Source organism: Rhinolophus ferrumequinum, chromosome X (assembly GCF_004115265.2).
Source record: "Rhinolophus ferrumequinum isolate MPI-CBG mRhiFer1 chromosome X, mRhiFer1_v1.p, whole genome shotgun sequence".
NCBI classification, from domain to species: domain Eukaryota; kingdom Metazoa; phylum Chordata; class Mammalia; order Chiroptera; family Rhinolophidae; genus Rhinolophus; species Rhinolophus ferrumequinum.
In genome coordinates, this window is record NC_046284.1 from 92535546 (window position 1) to 92552139 (window position 16594).

The window sequence follows — 16594 nt, forward strand, 5'->3', positions numbered from 1 at the left end:
TCAAGACTAACCCTGAAAAGGGCTAACTATCCAGAAGCAAGTATTCATTACAAAGTTACCATACTGCATACCTACAAAAGCTCAATATGCTTATTTTCATTAGGTTGAACCACATTAAATAGCCAATTTTTGATCCCTAAAACACGACTAGCCTCGTCTATGATTCATCCCAAGTTCTTAGAAATTATCTATCCAGTTACGGCTCATTCCACCTCCTGTTAATTGGCAGCAAGCTGCCAGTATTGTTATGGATGTCAGCAAAAAAGGGCAGCGACGGCGGTGCCCATGCCATCTCTATCACCCTTACCCCAAATACGTTCTTGAGCCCTAAGTTGCTGACAATCACTTGTTGGATTTCACTCTTCCACTATTCAGTCATCCTTCATGTCAAAATGCCTCAAGTAAGATTCCCACCCACATTCAACTGCTTGAAGTACAAGCCAATTTGTAACACATGCTGTACATCAATAAGGACTTTTTTTTTATTTCCATCTATTACAAAAAATCCTTCTCACTGTATTACAAATACTTTATGGTACCAGAGTTAATTCAGTCCAAGAGACATCTCAAAATCAGCACTAGACAGCAACCAAAAAAATAACGTCTTACAAATCTTCAGGCAAGAGCACAACTTTATTTTCACCTCTAATAATAAACCACGATTGACAACAAAGGAGACTGTGCAGGTTCAATTTTTTATTTTAATAAAATCAGAATATGCACAGCACATGCAGTGCTAGCATCTAAACTAATACAATAAGCAATTACTAAAGCTACAGTGACTTGAGGTTCAATCTTTACATTCAGCAAGTTTAAATCCATTCTTACATGATTTTTGAAACTTTAAACTGAAAATATTGCTTACTGACAAAACTTGCTCAAATGCTATTGCTGAATGTACAAGTCACTGACTTATGCCAATACAACAAAGATAACCACATGTTTGAGGATTGCAATGTGCCAGACATTCACTGGAAAAAAAATACACACAACTAAACAAAACTCACGCAACAAACATCTGAGAATCCGGACACTTCGTATCAGTGTTTTGAAGTGTTTCATTATTATCTTAAGACAAGTGTATCAAAACCTTGGCATGAATAATTTCAAGTCGCCAATTATGTTTTCACTAACATCAGAAAGTTATGGCTACACTGCCAATGCCGGGTCTGCTTAATTTGACTTAAGAGTTTAATATGACTTAACATTAAAAGCTCACACTACCCCGAAATATATAATTTCACGCATACGGTGACATTCAACATTCAAGTGCCAGTGTTTTTGTACTGTCTTTTGGTCAAGTTTCTTTAAACTTTCAAAGAATCACTTTTAGGCTTACAAAAATAAATATTTGTCAAAATGTTCAATAAATATTACATAAAACTAGCAGCAAAAAGTATCTAGAAATCTGTCGTGTGCAAATAGTTTTCTTCCCAACTATCACTCCCATGGTCCCAAATAAATTTTAGAATCTAGTCCCATCCCCCTTCCTAGACAAGCTGCGTTCAACAATCTCCGAGACAAAATAAGATTGGAAGTTTAAGGACACGCACACAAGACATATATATAAAATTCTCTGAATGTGCAATAAAAGAAGTATTTTGTAAAAAGTTATGGGCAAAATGTACAAGGGCCTAAACCTAGACTAATTGAAATAGCACCATAACAAATGACCTCAATACTGTCAAGTGCACCTACTTAATAAAAGTTTTAGAACAAGGCACAATACACTTGAAAATCTATTGCACTTTAGGAATTTTTGCCATCTTCCTATGCCACTGTAAAAAGATTGAGCTTTTTGATCACCGCATTCTGGCCACAAAATTAGCACAGAATTCAAAGTGGCAGAGGCATTTTAGTGGTGGACAATGCTCATCTTTGGCCAGATTTAGCATAAACAGACTATAAATACAATGGAAACCTATGCAACTAAAACTGACTAAAACTGCACTGTATAGCAGAATTGACACCTTGTGCAGTTATGTACATATTTCCAACCTGTGTGATCTCAAAGATTTCAGTTTGTTACTCTTCTGGAGCCATTTTTACAAAGTCTATAGTAAGCCAGTTTAACATCAACGCAGCTTGAACAGAGTAATGTGAATCGGCATTTAAAATAAAGCCTGCTGCATTAATTCTTCCTGTTCATACCCTCTTGACCAAAAAACATCAACACTAGCATGCGTTATTAGACCAAAAATCATCCAGGGCCCTAATGAGGGCTGGTCATTGCTGTGGTCAGCCATTCTACCATTTCAATTTCATTTATGGCAGGCATTTAAAAAGTCTAAGTAGATGAATTCTCCTAAAAACCTATTTCAAGTTATCAGAGCTTTAAACTTTCCCTGTAATAATATGCCCACATTTGGCTAGCTCATAATGATCTGCCTAAACATTGAAAGAGGAATTGCTGTATTTACTTGCATTAACTTTGAAAACAGTGCTTTGAATGTATGCATGTATTCATACATCACCTCATCATGACTGGAATGGCTTGTTTAAAGACTATCAGGTTCTAAATACCTATCCAGGATAGAGTGAGCAAATCAGAACTTTAACTTGATACAGTTTGCCACATTAGAAACTAATTCCATTGAATATGCTTCAAGACGTTTGTTGTTGGTTTTTCCCCAATCTGCAAGTATCAAAAAGCCCTAATGCAGGCTACCACGTAAGTATTTTCCTTATAATATTTATGGATGAATCGATGATTCCTGTTAAGTTGTATCACACCTGTGTGCCAAGGTTTGATTTTAGCCCAAGTTCAGTAAATTTATTTTGTCAAAACAATTGATATCTTGAGCATTACTGAGCCAACAGGACATCAAAATAAAAAGTTGTCTAAAGTTAAAGGCACAGTACATTAACAAACAAATGATCCTCAGTCACAAAATTATAAATGCAGTTTGGGATGGGGGTTGGCGGGAGGGGAGTTAATCCAAACTACAGCAATGAAGTCTTCAAACCACCTTCCGAACAGGGCTGCTGATTGTTCCTTTCATGTCTTCATGTGACCTTGAGCTCCCTTAAAAAAAAAATTTCAGTGGAGAATCACAGCTGGTAATGTACTGCGAGTTCTTGAAGCTACACAAGGTATAGTCTGGCTAAGTTACATGTGGTTTCCATATTAGCTTGTTTGGCAGGGTGACCTACTGCAAAGCAGGTTCAGTTACCCCACCAGTCAACCCCCTGGGAGTTATAATTTCCTCCATATCCATCACTGTTGTAAAAGCCTCCATAGCCACCTAATGAGAGAATAAAAAGAGAAATTAATTAAGTCATCCATTGCTAAATACAGTCTTTCCCTTCTTTAAGTACTTTAATGTAAAATTACAAAAAGCAATCTACAGGGTTGAACTTCGATGTTTTCAATTAGGCTTTGAAAGAGATGACTCCAATGAAAACACCCTACCTTCCCAAAGACCTGAGGTTGAAAATGAACATTACCTCCGCCGCCAAACCCTCTGCTGCTGCCGTGGCCGCCTCCACCACTGCGGCTGCTGCTGGCGCGGCTGCTGCTGAAGCTGGAACTGCTGGCGCCACTACTCTGTCGATAGTCTCTGGCACCAAACCCTCCACTGAATCGACTACTGTGAGGACGAAAACGTGTATTGGTTCACATGAAGATGAAATCCCACTAAATAACCCAGAATTCTTGCTAAAACTTCCCAACCGCCCATTTCTGAGTTTTCAATTCAATCAATTCCCCATCCAGCCCTATTTTCCCTAATAGTGACTCAAAAGGCCTTAGTCATGCAAGTCTGTCACTAACTTAGTGTCATCCTTTTTAATAATATCTCCTTTACCCCAAAGATCCGGGCAGCCTAAGAAAGTTAAGCTTCTTAAACTTAACCTTGGACAAAGCACCCATCCCCCTCATTATAAACCATCTGTATCTCACCTCTTAGATCGTCCACGACTACTACCCTTGTAGTGGTGTTCATACGCCATGTTTTCTAACCAAGATGGCACTTCTTGTTTAGCTTCAACAAGAAGATCCAACAAATCCTTGGTGATGTTTACGTTCCTCTCATTAAAGAAGGAGGTGGCAAGACCTAAAAGTTTCAAAAAGTACATAAATTAAGGTCTTCTATACTAAAGTAGCATAGTATTCTCTTCTTACTTTCCTAAGCAGAATATTAAGTAGGAAACTAGGGGGGGGAAAGTGACAATTTGCTATTTAACCAACTCAAAGTTCTTTGTAACAAAACCTGACTTTTCTGTCACTTCTATTGCTTAAATATATTTTAACTACATTCCTTGGAAATAGAGTTCTTATAGTTTAAGATCCTGAAAAGTTCTCTGCTGCATGCATCATACTGAAAAATCTAAACAACCAGACCATCAAGTAACCAAACACTTACCAAGGTTTCCTACACGTCCTGTACGGCCAATGCGATGTACATATTCCTCAATATCACTTGGCAAGTCAAAATTGATAACATGTTTTACATTTGAAATGTCCAGTCCTCTTGCTGCTACCTGCAAGGTAAACTTGTGTTATACACGGCCCACTTAAAACCAATAGTTCAACATGAAAACAAGATTATACATACTGCTGTAGCCACTAGAATTGGACTTTTTCCTGAGCGGAACTGGTGAAGGGCCTCTTCTCTATCTCTCTGAGATCGGTCTCCATGGATACTGGTACAAGCATATCCTTCATGGTATAAGAAATCCTCCAGAGAATCTGCACCCTTTTTGGTCTCCACAAATACTAAGGTCAGTGAATCCTTGCCTAAATTTGAGAAATTACAAGGTTTTTGTCACTAATAGGGGCAGGTTCTCTTTGTACTTAGTAAACATGCAAATAGAGGCAATTAAAATAACCCATTTTAACAGAATGTTTCGAATGGGGGAGGAAAAGCAATAGATGCCAAACGGATTCTCATTACTTACATGGCACCAGAGTAATGCTAAAATTATTCATAATTTTACCTGTTGCATTTAGAAGGTCAAGCAGAAATGACCGTTTGTCTGACTCTTCCACCCAAACTACTTTCTGTGTGATGTTCTCAGAGGTAGAGCCAACTCTTCCTACAGCCAAAAAGATATATTCATCCAAGAAATCACGAGCAAGCATCTGAAAGAAAAATTTTTTTTATTATCTACTAAGATACGCAAATTCCTAACTAAATGAAGTTTGCAGTAAACAATACCTGTATTTCCTTGGGGAAAGTAGCACTAAACATCATAGTGTGGCGAACTCCCTTCGGCGGCATTGTATCTTGTTCAACTATTCTGCGTATCTGAGGTTCAAACCCCATATCCAACATCCGATCAGCTTCATCCAACACCAAGTATCTATCATGAAAAAAAATTCAGTTTAGAATTTGAGAAGAGTTTTAGTATAGCTGTTATCTTTAAGTATAATTATATATTCAATTCATTCAGGTAATTAAAAACCTCACATCACACAAATTTGATACATGTACACGAGACACAGCCAAGGATTTTTGCCACTAAATAAATCATCCAAGATCACACAGCCAAATTAGCTCTTACTACTTGACTCTGTCCCACAGACTGGTCCTTCTCAGCCTCTACAAAAAGTCACTGATTTTCAACACTAAAATTACAATGAGCAAACTTTTTGTAAGTTTTAAGATTAAAATAAACCACTTCTAAAACTTAAATTTTAGACAATGCCAATTAAGTACTACAAAACTAATGGCCAGTAATTTTTAAAAAATTAACACTGCATTCTTCAGACATTTAAAAATTAACGTACTTGCAGAAGTCTAATCCAATCTTTCCTCTTTCCATCATGTCCACTAGACGTCCTGGAGTGGCTACTAGTAAGTGGCATCCACGTTCTAAGTCTCGAATCTGCTGACCAATATCGGCACCACCATAAACCACACAAGGACGAACTCTAGATCGGTATGAAAACTGTAAGCAAAGAAATTTCATCAACTTCAAGGCTGAGACTTTTACATGGGCATAAAACATTTCATTAGAATCAATGAGAAAGCCAATCACTTTCATGCATACTTACCTTCCTGGCTTCCTCATAGATCTGTACTGCCAATTCTCTAGTCGGTGCTAATACCAAGGAGATTGGGTATTGTTTGCGACGCCCATACCTTCCATTTTCCTAAGAAATTAATTTATGAATTAAACTCTTAACATCCTCTTAAAAAATTCATTATAATTCCCTCTGTAATTTACGGATTGCACTTGAAAACTGTTTTCCATTAAAAACATTGGAATAAGTCTTAAATGTCATTTAGAAAGCTCTCTACAGCTACCTACGTGGAGATCCAATAACTTCCCATTTTATAAAGAAATATTTACCTTCATGGCCCTCAAGGCCTCGCCTGGACCATCCGAATAAATCTGACTCAAGATGGGCAAAAGAAATGCTGCAGTTTTTCCAGACCCTGTTTAAGAGAAAGCACATTTATTCAACTACAGAAAAACTGTATTGGTAGATGACAAGATATTGTAACGGCCCTATTACTAATGAGTATTTTTACTTTACATCTAAATAAATTTTCTAAAAATGAACAGCTAAGTTAAAAACCGAGGCCCAGACTATTTTTGTAGATAAAAATACAACTTTTTCTCAATAATTTACCTGAGTAGTTGCAGAGGCCACATACCCCACAAGAAAATGTTTATTTTGTTCCTTTACAAGAAAAGTGTACCAAACTCTGATAACAATGCAGTATTCACTTCTTTGCATTTGTTTGTAAAGAAAGCAGCAATTTTGCCTCAAAAGTGGTGTCAATTTTAATTTCTAACACTTCCCTGTAGGTATATATTGATAGTGTACAAAGGATAACATTCTCCCTCTTCCATAGGGAAAGAGATACCAAATGATTCAAATGCTATGTATTTTTAGTGGGGGTATTTTGCCACCCTGTTTCAAACTGGTCAAACTCACAGATATAGTCAGGCTTGTACTGAATTCAGAGGCTAGCAACTACCCCCCATTCCCAAAGTATGGGGGGTGCTACTTTACCCATGGAGGCACCTTTCCCCTGGCCACATTCCTATGGATCACAGGCTATCTTATCCCCCGCCTTTACTTTTATCAAGTGAACTTACCTGTCTGGGCACAAGCCATCAAGTCTCTTTTGTCTTTGATAATAGGAATAGCATGCTTTTGCACTGGAGTTGGGCGAGTATAACGAGTAAGCTCAATGTTTCCCATAATAATTTCTCCCATCTCAACATCACTGAACTGTCAAGAAATTCAACAAAGTTAAATTTAAATTTAAATTAAAGTTAAATTCAACAGCTAGAAATGTTATCTGGAACCATTTTTGTCTTATACTAATACAATGGGGAAAAAACAACCAATAGCTGATTTGTACTTTAGTTTACAGTTGCTTTAAGTAAAAATTATGTTACATTTTGAAAAGGAAGAAAAAAAAACCCCTGTAGGCTTAATCTACACTGGAGAAGTTTTGGGTTCCTTCTATGTTTGACCCATTTCCTATTTTGTATTAATGGTGACATTGAGCTCAATCTCTCCCTTTTCACAAGCTAACGAGGCTGGTTTTTAAAGTAACTTTAAAATTGTTAAAGTAGGCATGGTCTACACATGCCTTTAGGAAGCCCATCTCATTTTCATGTGCTGTGAAAACATTTACACTTCCCTCCATCTTAAAAGATCAAGCAAAAATACTTACACTTTCAATGTGTGGAGGACAGTTGTTGCCTGTTGCCTCAACTGGAATATCATCATATTTCTCAAAGTTAATTCCAGTATTGCCTCCAGAAAAGAGTTCCCTGAAATCAAAAGATTGGTAGATGTATTTGTTATACCAGCTAAGAAGGCTGCATCACAAGTAACTTACATTTCAGAAACTTACTGTTCCAAACGTTCACTTGGTGGGAGTGGTTTTGACCAATCATCCTCATCTGATTTGTCACACCAGCGACTATTTCCACCACGTTCAAATTTGCCAAAGCCACTTCTGTCACCACGGCTGCCAATGCCGTCATAGTCACTCCGTCCACGATCATCAAACCTGAACAGCACAAGCAATTAATCAGAATCATATCCTTTAACCATTATCAGATTCCTACCACTACTCTAGAACGGTACCTGGAGAAGTTGAATTATTCATTATGGCTAACTTCAGGGATATGGCAACAATCCAATTCTGGCTTATTTTTATTTGACAAATAAGGCCCTCTAATTAGCCAGATTGTATGTATCATTTACATTAACTTTATTTTCTAAAGTCAGTATCTTTATTTCTATAAAATTATACAGCCTACACAAGCCTCACACATGCTGAAGAATCAAGTCTTTATATATTCTGAAATCAGCACATAACTTACACCTTTATATAAAGTTCTCATCTACTTATCTTCAGTGGTAGGGAAAAGAAAATGGCACACCAAATTATCAATTGTCCTGGTTTTACCAGGATGTCATTTAAAGGACAATTTACCTGTGTGACAGACTTTGAATAAAAGGTAGAAAATAATCCTTACCTGAATTAAGATGTTTTTAGAGTTTTAGGCCTGTTTGCGAAAAATCAGGACACACAGGACTAACCACAGCTATTAGGTGCATGAGGTCAGTTCACCACACTTGTATAATCAAAAATATAAGGTGTTTAAAAATTGTCATAGAATATCCACAAAAATCTCAATCAAATTAGGCCATTCACTAGATACACTTTTTTTAAAAATGAATATCTAAAATTAGAGGAATGTAAAAATAACTGATTTCATCTATGCCAAAGGGCATGTTCTTGTTCTCATCTAATTTCTACCTATGTAACAAGTTCAATTTAGTAAAGATCTCTTACAGCAAAGATAGTATGATTAAACAGATATAATGCTTAATATCCTAATAGGTAGTCCATTAAGGGGGAAAATATCCTGCTTAATGATCAGAGTACAAGGATGAGGACTTATCAAATTAAAGACCAATTCCTAAATTGCAATACTGTACAAACGCAAGACAAGAAGAAATCACTTACCTTCCCCTTGACCCACTTCCACGATCGCTGAAGAAACTAGACTTCCCTCTTGAATCACTACGAGATCCAAAACTGCTATATGCATCCTTATCTTTATTAGCACTCCACCCTGAACTGTCTTTATCGTAGAATCCTTCAATAAAAAAAAACAAAACATTTTACTGCATTAATTAGAAATTGACAATACCTTAACATAATACTTATGATTCCAAATTTGAATGCCCTCCACCAACTTTATCTTATCTATGTGGACTGGAAAGACAATGGAAATAAGTCCTATCGTGGCACTACAGAGAACCAAACTTTAGAGCTGATTTACATCAGCACACAAAATGTTTTATCTCTTTAATTCTCTCCACTAGAAAGTACTGTATACTAAAGCAAGCAATCTGACAATCTAAAAATGTTCCTAATGAATACCACCTCCAAAAAGTCAATAGCTTTGCCTGTAATGCAATGATTATGGTATTGTTTATTACCACCAAAATTTAATTTCCATTCATTTAACAGGTATGAATGAGTTTACTAGGAACCAGTTACCACCATTTCAATGTTTCTTAGGTGACAGTCACTTAAAACATTCTTCTTAAGAGTGTCAGATTATTTGGTTTAATGCAGTATTTTTCAGTTTCAATAGCAAAAAGTTTAAGAATAGTGCTCTATTCACATGAAATATAGTAGTCAGGCGAGAATCAAAAATACCTAGAAAAAAGGAAAATCCTCCTCTCTACTCACTCTTAGTTGGAACAGCTATAAACATTCAGTAAGAGGGGATGACAAAAGTATAAATTAGTCAGATAGGCAGAGGGTTTAAAGACAAGTAGAAGATGTAATCAGCTTCAGTGACACTTTACTAAACAGATAATTTACAAGTTATTTAAGTTACTTTCACTCTGTTATTAGCCAGTCTGGTGACCAACAGCCTTAGCTATCAATAAAGAGTTGAGTTAGATTTCTAAGATCTCTTTCAGCTCTAAAATCTCTTGACACTGCCTCTCCCCCTTTGATTTCTGCCACTGCAACAAAGGTGCAGGGAGCACTAAATATACATGGAGGTCAATTCCAGCTAGTACAGTCTAAGAAAATAATGAGAACACCCATGATGATAAAGACAAACTGATATTAAAGAAATAATACAGACTGTATATCCATGTATTGCCAGCATACACTACATATGGATGTGGAGGAATGACAGCAAACCACATGCTCCTGTGGAGGACTCTTTTTCCACCTTTTCAATCCTACCTTCTTTATCCAGTACCTTCCCTCCCCCAGACCTTTAAATAGTTTTCCCGACCTTCCTCTTGCCTCCAAATTTCAGATCACCTGTTTTACGGAATATACAGCACCTAAACAGTTCTCCCATGATGAGACATCTACTAGTTTTCTATCACTACCTTACAAACTAAATGGGAAAAGACCAGGTGTTGTGATACCTTTTAGATAAAGCCTTTCAATTGAAGTAGTTAAGGCAAGGAAATGAAACCAGAGAATCACTCCAAACTTATTGGGTGTGTGCCCAATGCTATATACCCTAACTAATCCACAATAACTCCATCTTAGTGTTGGCACCTCTGCAGGACAAGTTAATCACCATGCAGTTTGGCTTACATAGCAGGGTGCCCACTCACCTTTTTCAAACTGAAATCATGCCGTGAATGATTACAAACACAGATTAAGCATGAGACTAGTTAAATTATACAACACCATGCCCTTGGCCTCAGAAGAGTATGACAGGAAACGCAGAATTTTCCACTGTGTGATTAGATGAGTTTTTCCCAAATTAAGTCCTAACATTTGAACCAGCTGACAGCAGAGAAGAGCACAATGATTACAGACTTCCCAAGGTGCCTCATTTTCCCTAGGCTCCAACTTCTAAACTCAGCAAAAATTAGGTCTACAAATTGCTCAAAGGACTTACCTCTAGTGGCTTCTCTGTTCCTTAAGTGAGGAGGAATATAGCGCCCTTCTAAAAATAATAATAATAATAAAATCAAATGTCAAAAACCTCCAAGTTAAAGCTTACCAAAGCTTGTGCTATTAAATCAGAGTCCTGGAAAAAAAAATTTTAACCTCCAGCCTTCGTCTAACAACTTACTTGGAAATTGAGAGGGGGGAAAATGAATCCAGTTTTACTTTAATTAGGTGATTTAAAAGGGGTGGAAGACAAGTTTGGCAAACAAAAATTTGACTTGGAACTTAATAGTTGAAGTCTACAAATAAATACATTTAACTTGCCACTAGTGGTTAATTTGATACAATTACTTTAAAGGCTGCTATGATTTCAGATGTTACAAGCTAACAACATAGTTACAACTTAAGTATTACCATAACCTAAAACACTACTATGTAATAAATCACACAATTGGCCACTAAGATGCTTTTTTTGTTTCTATCCTGGTAAATTCCAAACCAGAATAAATGTGGAAAAGTTGAAAAGGGGAAATGTTTTCAAGGAATTGGGAGTTTTAATTTGGGGCTTGCTGAATTTAAGGAAAATCAACTGTTGCTCTATATGCAGTTAAAAATACAGCCTAGAAAATGGATGAGAAGGCAAAAGTAAATAATGTATATCCAGCAAATAAAGAAAAGTCAACTCACTTTATTACTAGTAAATCTGCAATTTAACTTCTCTTTTTCCCTTCTGGGTTGAATTACATAGTAGAGATCTTTATTAGGATGATCAATTACTAAGATTCTTAGCATGGCAAATACAGTGAAATTTAAACAAATAGAAAGTAACTATGTGCCCCGTGAAGCCCTTCTTGCCTAAAAATGAAGGCATGTCCTTTACTATGTAACATAGTACATGAAGTGTTCAAATCCTACAGCCTGTACCCACCCTTTCATTATTTTTTTAGTTAATAGGTTGGAATAGACCAGAGCTGAAGCAAATCTATTGCCAAATGACCACCAAGATCCGCTACACCTTAATACTGATCTCTAACAAGTCTCAAAAAACCTCAGGGGGGTGGGGCGGAATAAACTTTTACATATAACTTCTTTTCAAAAGAATGATACGACATGCCATTTAAAATCCTAACCACTACCCCAAGATTCAATATAGCTTTGTTCTATTAGTTTCGTGTTCTTCATGGAAAAGGGGTAGCCGTAACAATTGAATGTGAATGTTCCCTTTGAGTCAATCTGATAGATACACTCTAACAGGGATAGACACAACCCCACCACCACGAAGCTGGGCTCAGGATTCATAGACAAACTCTTCTAATTTGTGTGTAGTATAGGTTTTTAAAATTATTGTTTTTACTCAAGAAAACTAGTCCTTTTATTACCAAAAGGTCACAATACTTTAGATTGATCACCACTACATAAATCCTACATAATGCTGCCTATGTAATTCTTTACCCAATAAAAATTGGAGGGGAAATTCTTAAAGTCCAACAAAGTATTATATTAAAGCTCTAATATTCAGTGACTCCGTAAAATGTTTTACTTACTGCTGGCTGTACTTCCTCCACTCTGGTTATCTGAAGAGTTCAGGTCTAGGCCAGCAAACTAGAAGAGAGTTGAATGGTTAGCAGCCCGTACGCTGAAATATTACACTAAGAGAAAACTAAAACTAGTCTGCCCGCTAGCATTTAATAGCACTAGCTGCTCTGCCTGCCTCAAGGGGTTGATGTGAAACCCATAATGAGAAATGTGACTAAAGAAAGTGCTTTGAAGACAATATAGTTTTAAATAAATGTAAACCAGTATTACTGCACATATTGGCAGCACACCAAAATGGTGGTGCTATCCAGTAGAAACTGGGCCCAAATTGAATTCATTCATTCAAAACGAATTTTCCTTGTAACATCTTCCATAGTAAAAGCTCAAGAAATTAAAATTATTTTAAAATGTCAAATAGACAAAGGATTAATTTTAGCTCCAATCATATTTAACAAATATTTCCAATGAGAACTTTCTACTTGGATTTTAAACCTTGTACAAAATACACCTGAAAGATGTCAGACAATTAATTCCTTTATCCCTAAATATTGCACAAGTATTTTTAATTAGGGTAGCACTCTTAAAAATATGAATTATTAATAATGTATCCACCACTTACTGAGCACTATGTTAAGCACAACCCTGTGAAGTACGTACCTATTTATTCTCCCATTTTCATGGCACAACTGGCATTCAATGCCCTTCAATACTAGGAAATTTTTTACTGCCTTTCATCTCCATTTCCACCTATCCCCTTACACTGGTAGCTCAAAGCCTCAACAATTCTACAAATCTTCATCATATTCTGTAATGACTAACCAGGAACTACCTACAAGCAATAGGGGGGTAAAAAGTATGTACCAGAACATTTTAAAAAGCACAAAAAATTAAGTCACACAGTACTCTTAACAGCTGTCTACAAAGCTGATACACTGTATCATAATTCCTCTGTGAAAGCTCAAAATGATACTTTTGTATCATCAATGGAGTCACTGAAAATTGGAAGCAGATACTAAGTCTTAAAGAAAAAAAAAATGAGATAAGTCTTAGGCGCCTTATTTCAGTAATTTCTGTTAGCAAAAAAAACGCTGCCAGGCTTTCTCTCTGCAATAGTTTCTCATCACACTGACACTTTAAAGCACAATGGAAACAAAAACTTTTTTGCACTCATTACAAGTTTTATTAATTTTACACTTGACAACATTAACTAAATAAAAAGCAACTTTAAAGGCTACTGTAAATTGTTAGAATTACACTGTTGCAATTTTCTCAGTTGTCAATGTTGCTGAATTCTAAGGACTGCATATCCTTTCAAATTACAACGATTACAAATTTAAATAGTTAATTCCTGCCTAGAATCTTAAAAAACAGCATTACTTATGTGGAAAAAGTTCAAGTTGGGGACAGCCTGTGCTCCTGACACCAAATTTTTTTTGTCTGTGCTCCATTCGACATAATGACGCGTGAGTACTATAATTGATTCATTAATGGAAAAAACCGCTCCCAAGAAACATCGTTAAATCCCTAAAAGTATTACATGATTACTTTAAAATCTATCAATCAATTTGTGTCACTAAACGTCACTTCACAATTATTCCGGAGTTCGTGGTAGGCAGTTTACTTAAAGACTCCAAACACTCCACAGCTTATCTGAAGCGTAGTGTCACTGTTGCAGCAGCTGGATGTGCCGACTTCCTGCCACCAAAGCCCATAACCCCTCTCATCTCTCAGCTCACACTTTCTCCTCTCCTCTACTCCCACACCCTTAGAAGAGGGGGATTCCAGTTGAGACAACACACCTATTCCACCTACTTCAGAATTTTATTCCACGAATAGCAACAAGTCAACAAAACTTTTTGTTTTTCCCCAAGTCATATTCGGGGTATTTTTTTCTTCTGGGCAATTCCTGGATCAAACATCACATAACATACAGACACTCGTACAACCCGTGGTACCCCCCCCCAAAAAAAAAAAAAAAAAAACGCGTGGCCATCGGCTAAATTGCCAGTGACTACTGGAGCAAGTACGGAAGAAAGGGCTGCTCCAGGTCCTTAACCATCTCTAGAGCCCAGCGCCACCGCGAACGCAACGGCCCATTACTCCCCGCCCTCCCCGAAAATTCTGCGTCACAAAACTTTCCACTCCGGAAGCGCGGCCTCCGGGGCCGCAGCGCCTGGCCTGCGGAAACTGGGCTGGAGCGAGAAGGCCTGCGGAAGGAAGCCCCGGAGGAACAAGATGCCCATTCCGCCCTCCTTCCCAGACGCTCGCCGGCCAGTGGCCCGTTGGTCGGGCCTCTCCCGCTAGTGGGCCGCAGCGCCACCCAGCACCACACAAAGGAGGCCGCCGCCATTACCCCGAGCGCAGGCTGCCCCCCGCGCCGCCCCCTCCCACATTCCAGGGCCGCATTCCTCCGTGCGCGCGCACACACACACACACAAACGCCGCCAGGTCTCCAGCACAGGAATCCCGGCTGCGCGCGAATTGAGGGTCGAAGCCCTTGAGACGAAAGAGTCCCCATTCGCGCAACGTACACCCCCACCACCCATGGGTCACTAGTCAGTCGAGGTTCGCGCGTGCGCGTATCCGCGACAGCGCGCGCACCCCCTACCCCTCCTCCGCCCGCCTGCGCACGCACACACAAAAGCCGCCATTGTGCTCTGCCCGGGGACAATACCGGGGCCAAGTCTGAGCCCCGGCTCGGGCGACAGCCACAACCAGCATTCCAGCCACCTCCCCGTCCCTCCATACCCCCGGGCCATTGACACTCGCCAGTCCGACGTACCCAGAAAATGGGAACTAAGGGTGTCACTCAGCGCTACGCCATAAGCCAGCCTAGGTCAGGGGAAGAGATTCTTGCAGCCCGGTGGGCTCCTTGCAACTCACCTGCTGGTCCAGCCCGAGCGCATTTTCCACCGCCACATGACTCATCCCTGAAGAGTACCGAGAACTCGGAGTCTTCCGCTGCTGAGCGAGTGTGTTTGATTCACCGCGATGGTCCTCTCACGGGAGAACTGCGGCTCTGGAGCTGACGGCACGACCACGGATCTAATATAGCCACTCGAAAGACTGCTACGTCAGCACGTAAAACGTGTGCCCTCCCTCTCACTCCCGCACTCCCCCTACCGTTACCACTTCTGCCTAGCTACTGCGCGCTCATTCAGTGCTAACCTCGCGGGACTTCCTAGTGAGTCCGGTCCCCGGCTCGTCGTCCTATCCTAGAGCGCCAAACGCTGTCCTAGTTCGCTTGAGCTTCTTTTCTCTCCACTAGTACCCTAGCCTAAGTCTTGAAGTTCTCGAGATCTCGCGAGAACTCGCTTTCCGCCAGCTAAGAGGCCTTAAAATTTAACTTAGGCCTCTTTCCCCTTTCTTTACCCTACACCCTCGGTTTTTGCTGTTCCTTTCTCTCTAGCGCGCGCCTTCTCCCTCTCCTTTCTCTCTTAAGTCTCCGGACTTGAAGATGTTGTTGAGATTTCTCCAAACTAAGCCCTCGATCTTCCGCGGGCAGCCTCCTCGAAATCGGAGTTAGGCAAAAAGAAGCCCGAAGCCCAGAGGGTGGCGGATCACGTGACCGCAGGTGTCAGGCGCGGTGGCCATTTTGTGGAGTAGGAAACAGTGGCTTAGAGTGCTCGGAATGCGGGGGCTGGGGGTAATGGGGAGATGATGGGGAAGGGAGGAGGGAAGAGGGGGAAGGGAAGAGGAAAGAACGGAAAGAGGAGGAGGGAGAGACAGGAGGAAAGAGGGTAGGATGGTGACCAGGTTGAAGGCGGAGGGGAGCTGGAGGCGCGCCCTCGTGGCCGGATACTTTATAACGCGGTTACCTAGGCAGTAGGGGCGCCGCCTAGAAACGCAATAGTCCCACCTGTGTCACCCCCAGACGCAAGCGCGCTCGTGCGCGCGCTCCCCGCCCCTCCCCCCACGTGGTTAGGAAACAATGAGACAATCGCTCGCTGAACTTGAGCGGGTGGTTGCGCACGGTCCTGGGACCCTGGCCCTCCGTTACAAAGGCTACATTAGGCCCCTAGTTTCTTCCCGTGGGGCGCCCAACGGCTCAGGGCCACTGGCCTCCAGCGCGGTGCTGCCTCCCCCCAAAGCCAGGGGACCCTGGTGATCAAGAACGGCTCTCCTAGGGAATCTGGGGTGTTTGTGCTGGGTGCAGTCTGGGCGTGCCCAAGGACATGCTATGACATTATTGGCCT

At 39.8% G+C, this 16594-nt stretch overlaps 1 protein-coding gene across 2 annotated transcripts; it reads right to left on the reverse strand.

Moving 5' to 3' along the window:
* Positions 1-674: 674 nt before the first annotated feature.
* On the reverse strand, positions 675-15505 carry DDX3X (DEAD-box helicase 3 X-linked). Of its 2 annotated transcripts, none has more exons than XM_033104807.1 (17): positions 15282-15505; positions 12407-12464; positions 10870-10917; positions 8949-9081; positions 7824-7982; positions 7641-7740; positions 7054-7189; positions 6298-6383; positions 5999-6097; positions 5732-5892; positions 5160-5304; positions 4939-5083; positions 4557-4738; positions 4365-4482; positions 3902-4055; positions 3448-3587; positions 675-3245 (listed from the first exon to the last, which is right to left on the reverse strand). In XM_033104807.1, the coding sequence occupies exons 1-17, from the start codon at positions 15324-15326 to the stop codon at positions 3166-3168; spliced, it is 1989 nt and encodes a 662-aa protein (XP_032960698.1). In that variant the 5' UTR covers positions 15327-15505; the 3' UTR covers positions 675-3165. The 2 variants fall into 2 exon arrangements, with proteins under 2 accessions (XP_032960698.1, XP_032960697.1); XM_033104806.1 differs by having other exon boundaries at positions 3448-3590.
* Positions 15506-16594: the final 1089 nt, after the last annotated feature.

What these genes read in the sequence shown, in the direction of transcription:
- DDX3X (XM_033104806.1), bottom strand. Translation starts at nt 15,326, where the DNA reads ATGAGTCATGTGGCGGTGGAAAATGCGCTCGGGCTGGACCAGCAG. An exon ending in TCTATGAGGAAGCCAGGAAG is followed by an intron (nt 5,893 to 5,998) that starts GTAAGTATGCAT and finishes CTTTGCTTACAG; the next exon opens with TTTTCATACCGATCTAGAGT. An exon ending in TGACCTTCTAAATGCAACAG is followed by an intron (nt 4,739 to 4,938) that starts GTAAAATTATGA and finishes TCTCAAATTTAG; the next exon opens with GCAAGGATTCACTGACCTTA.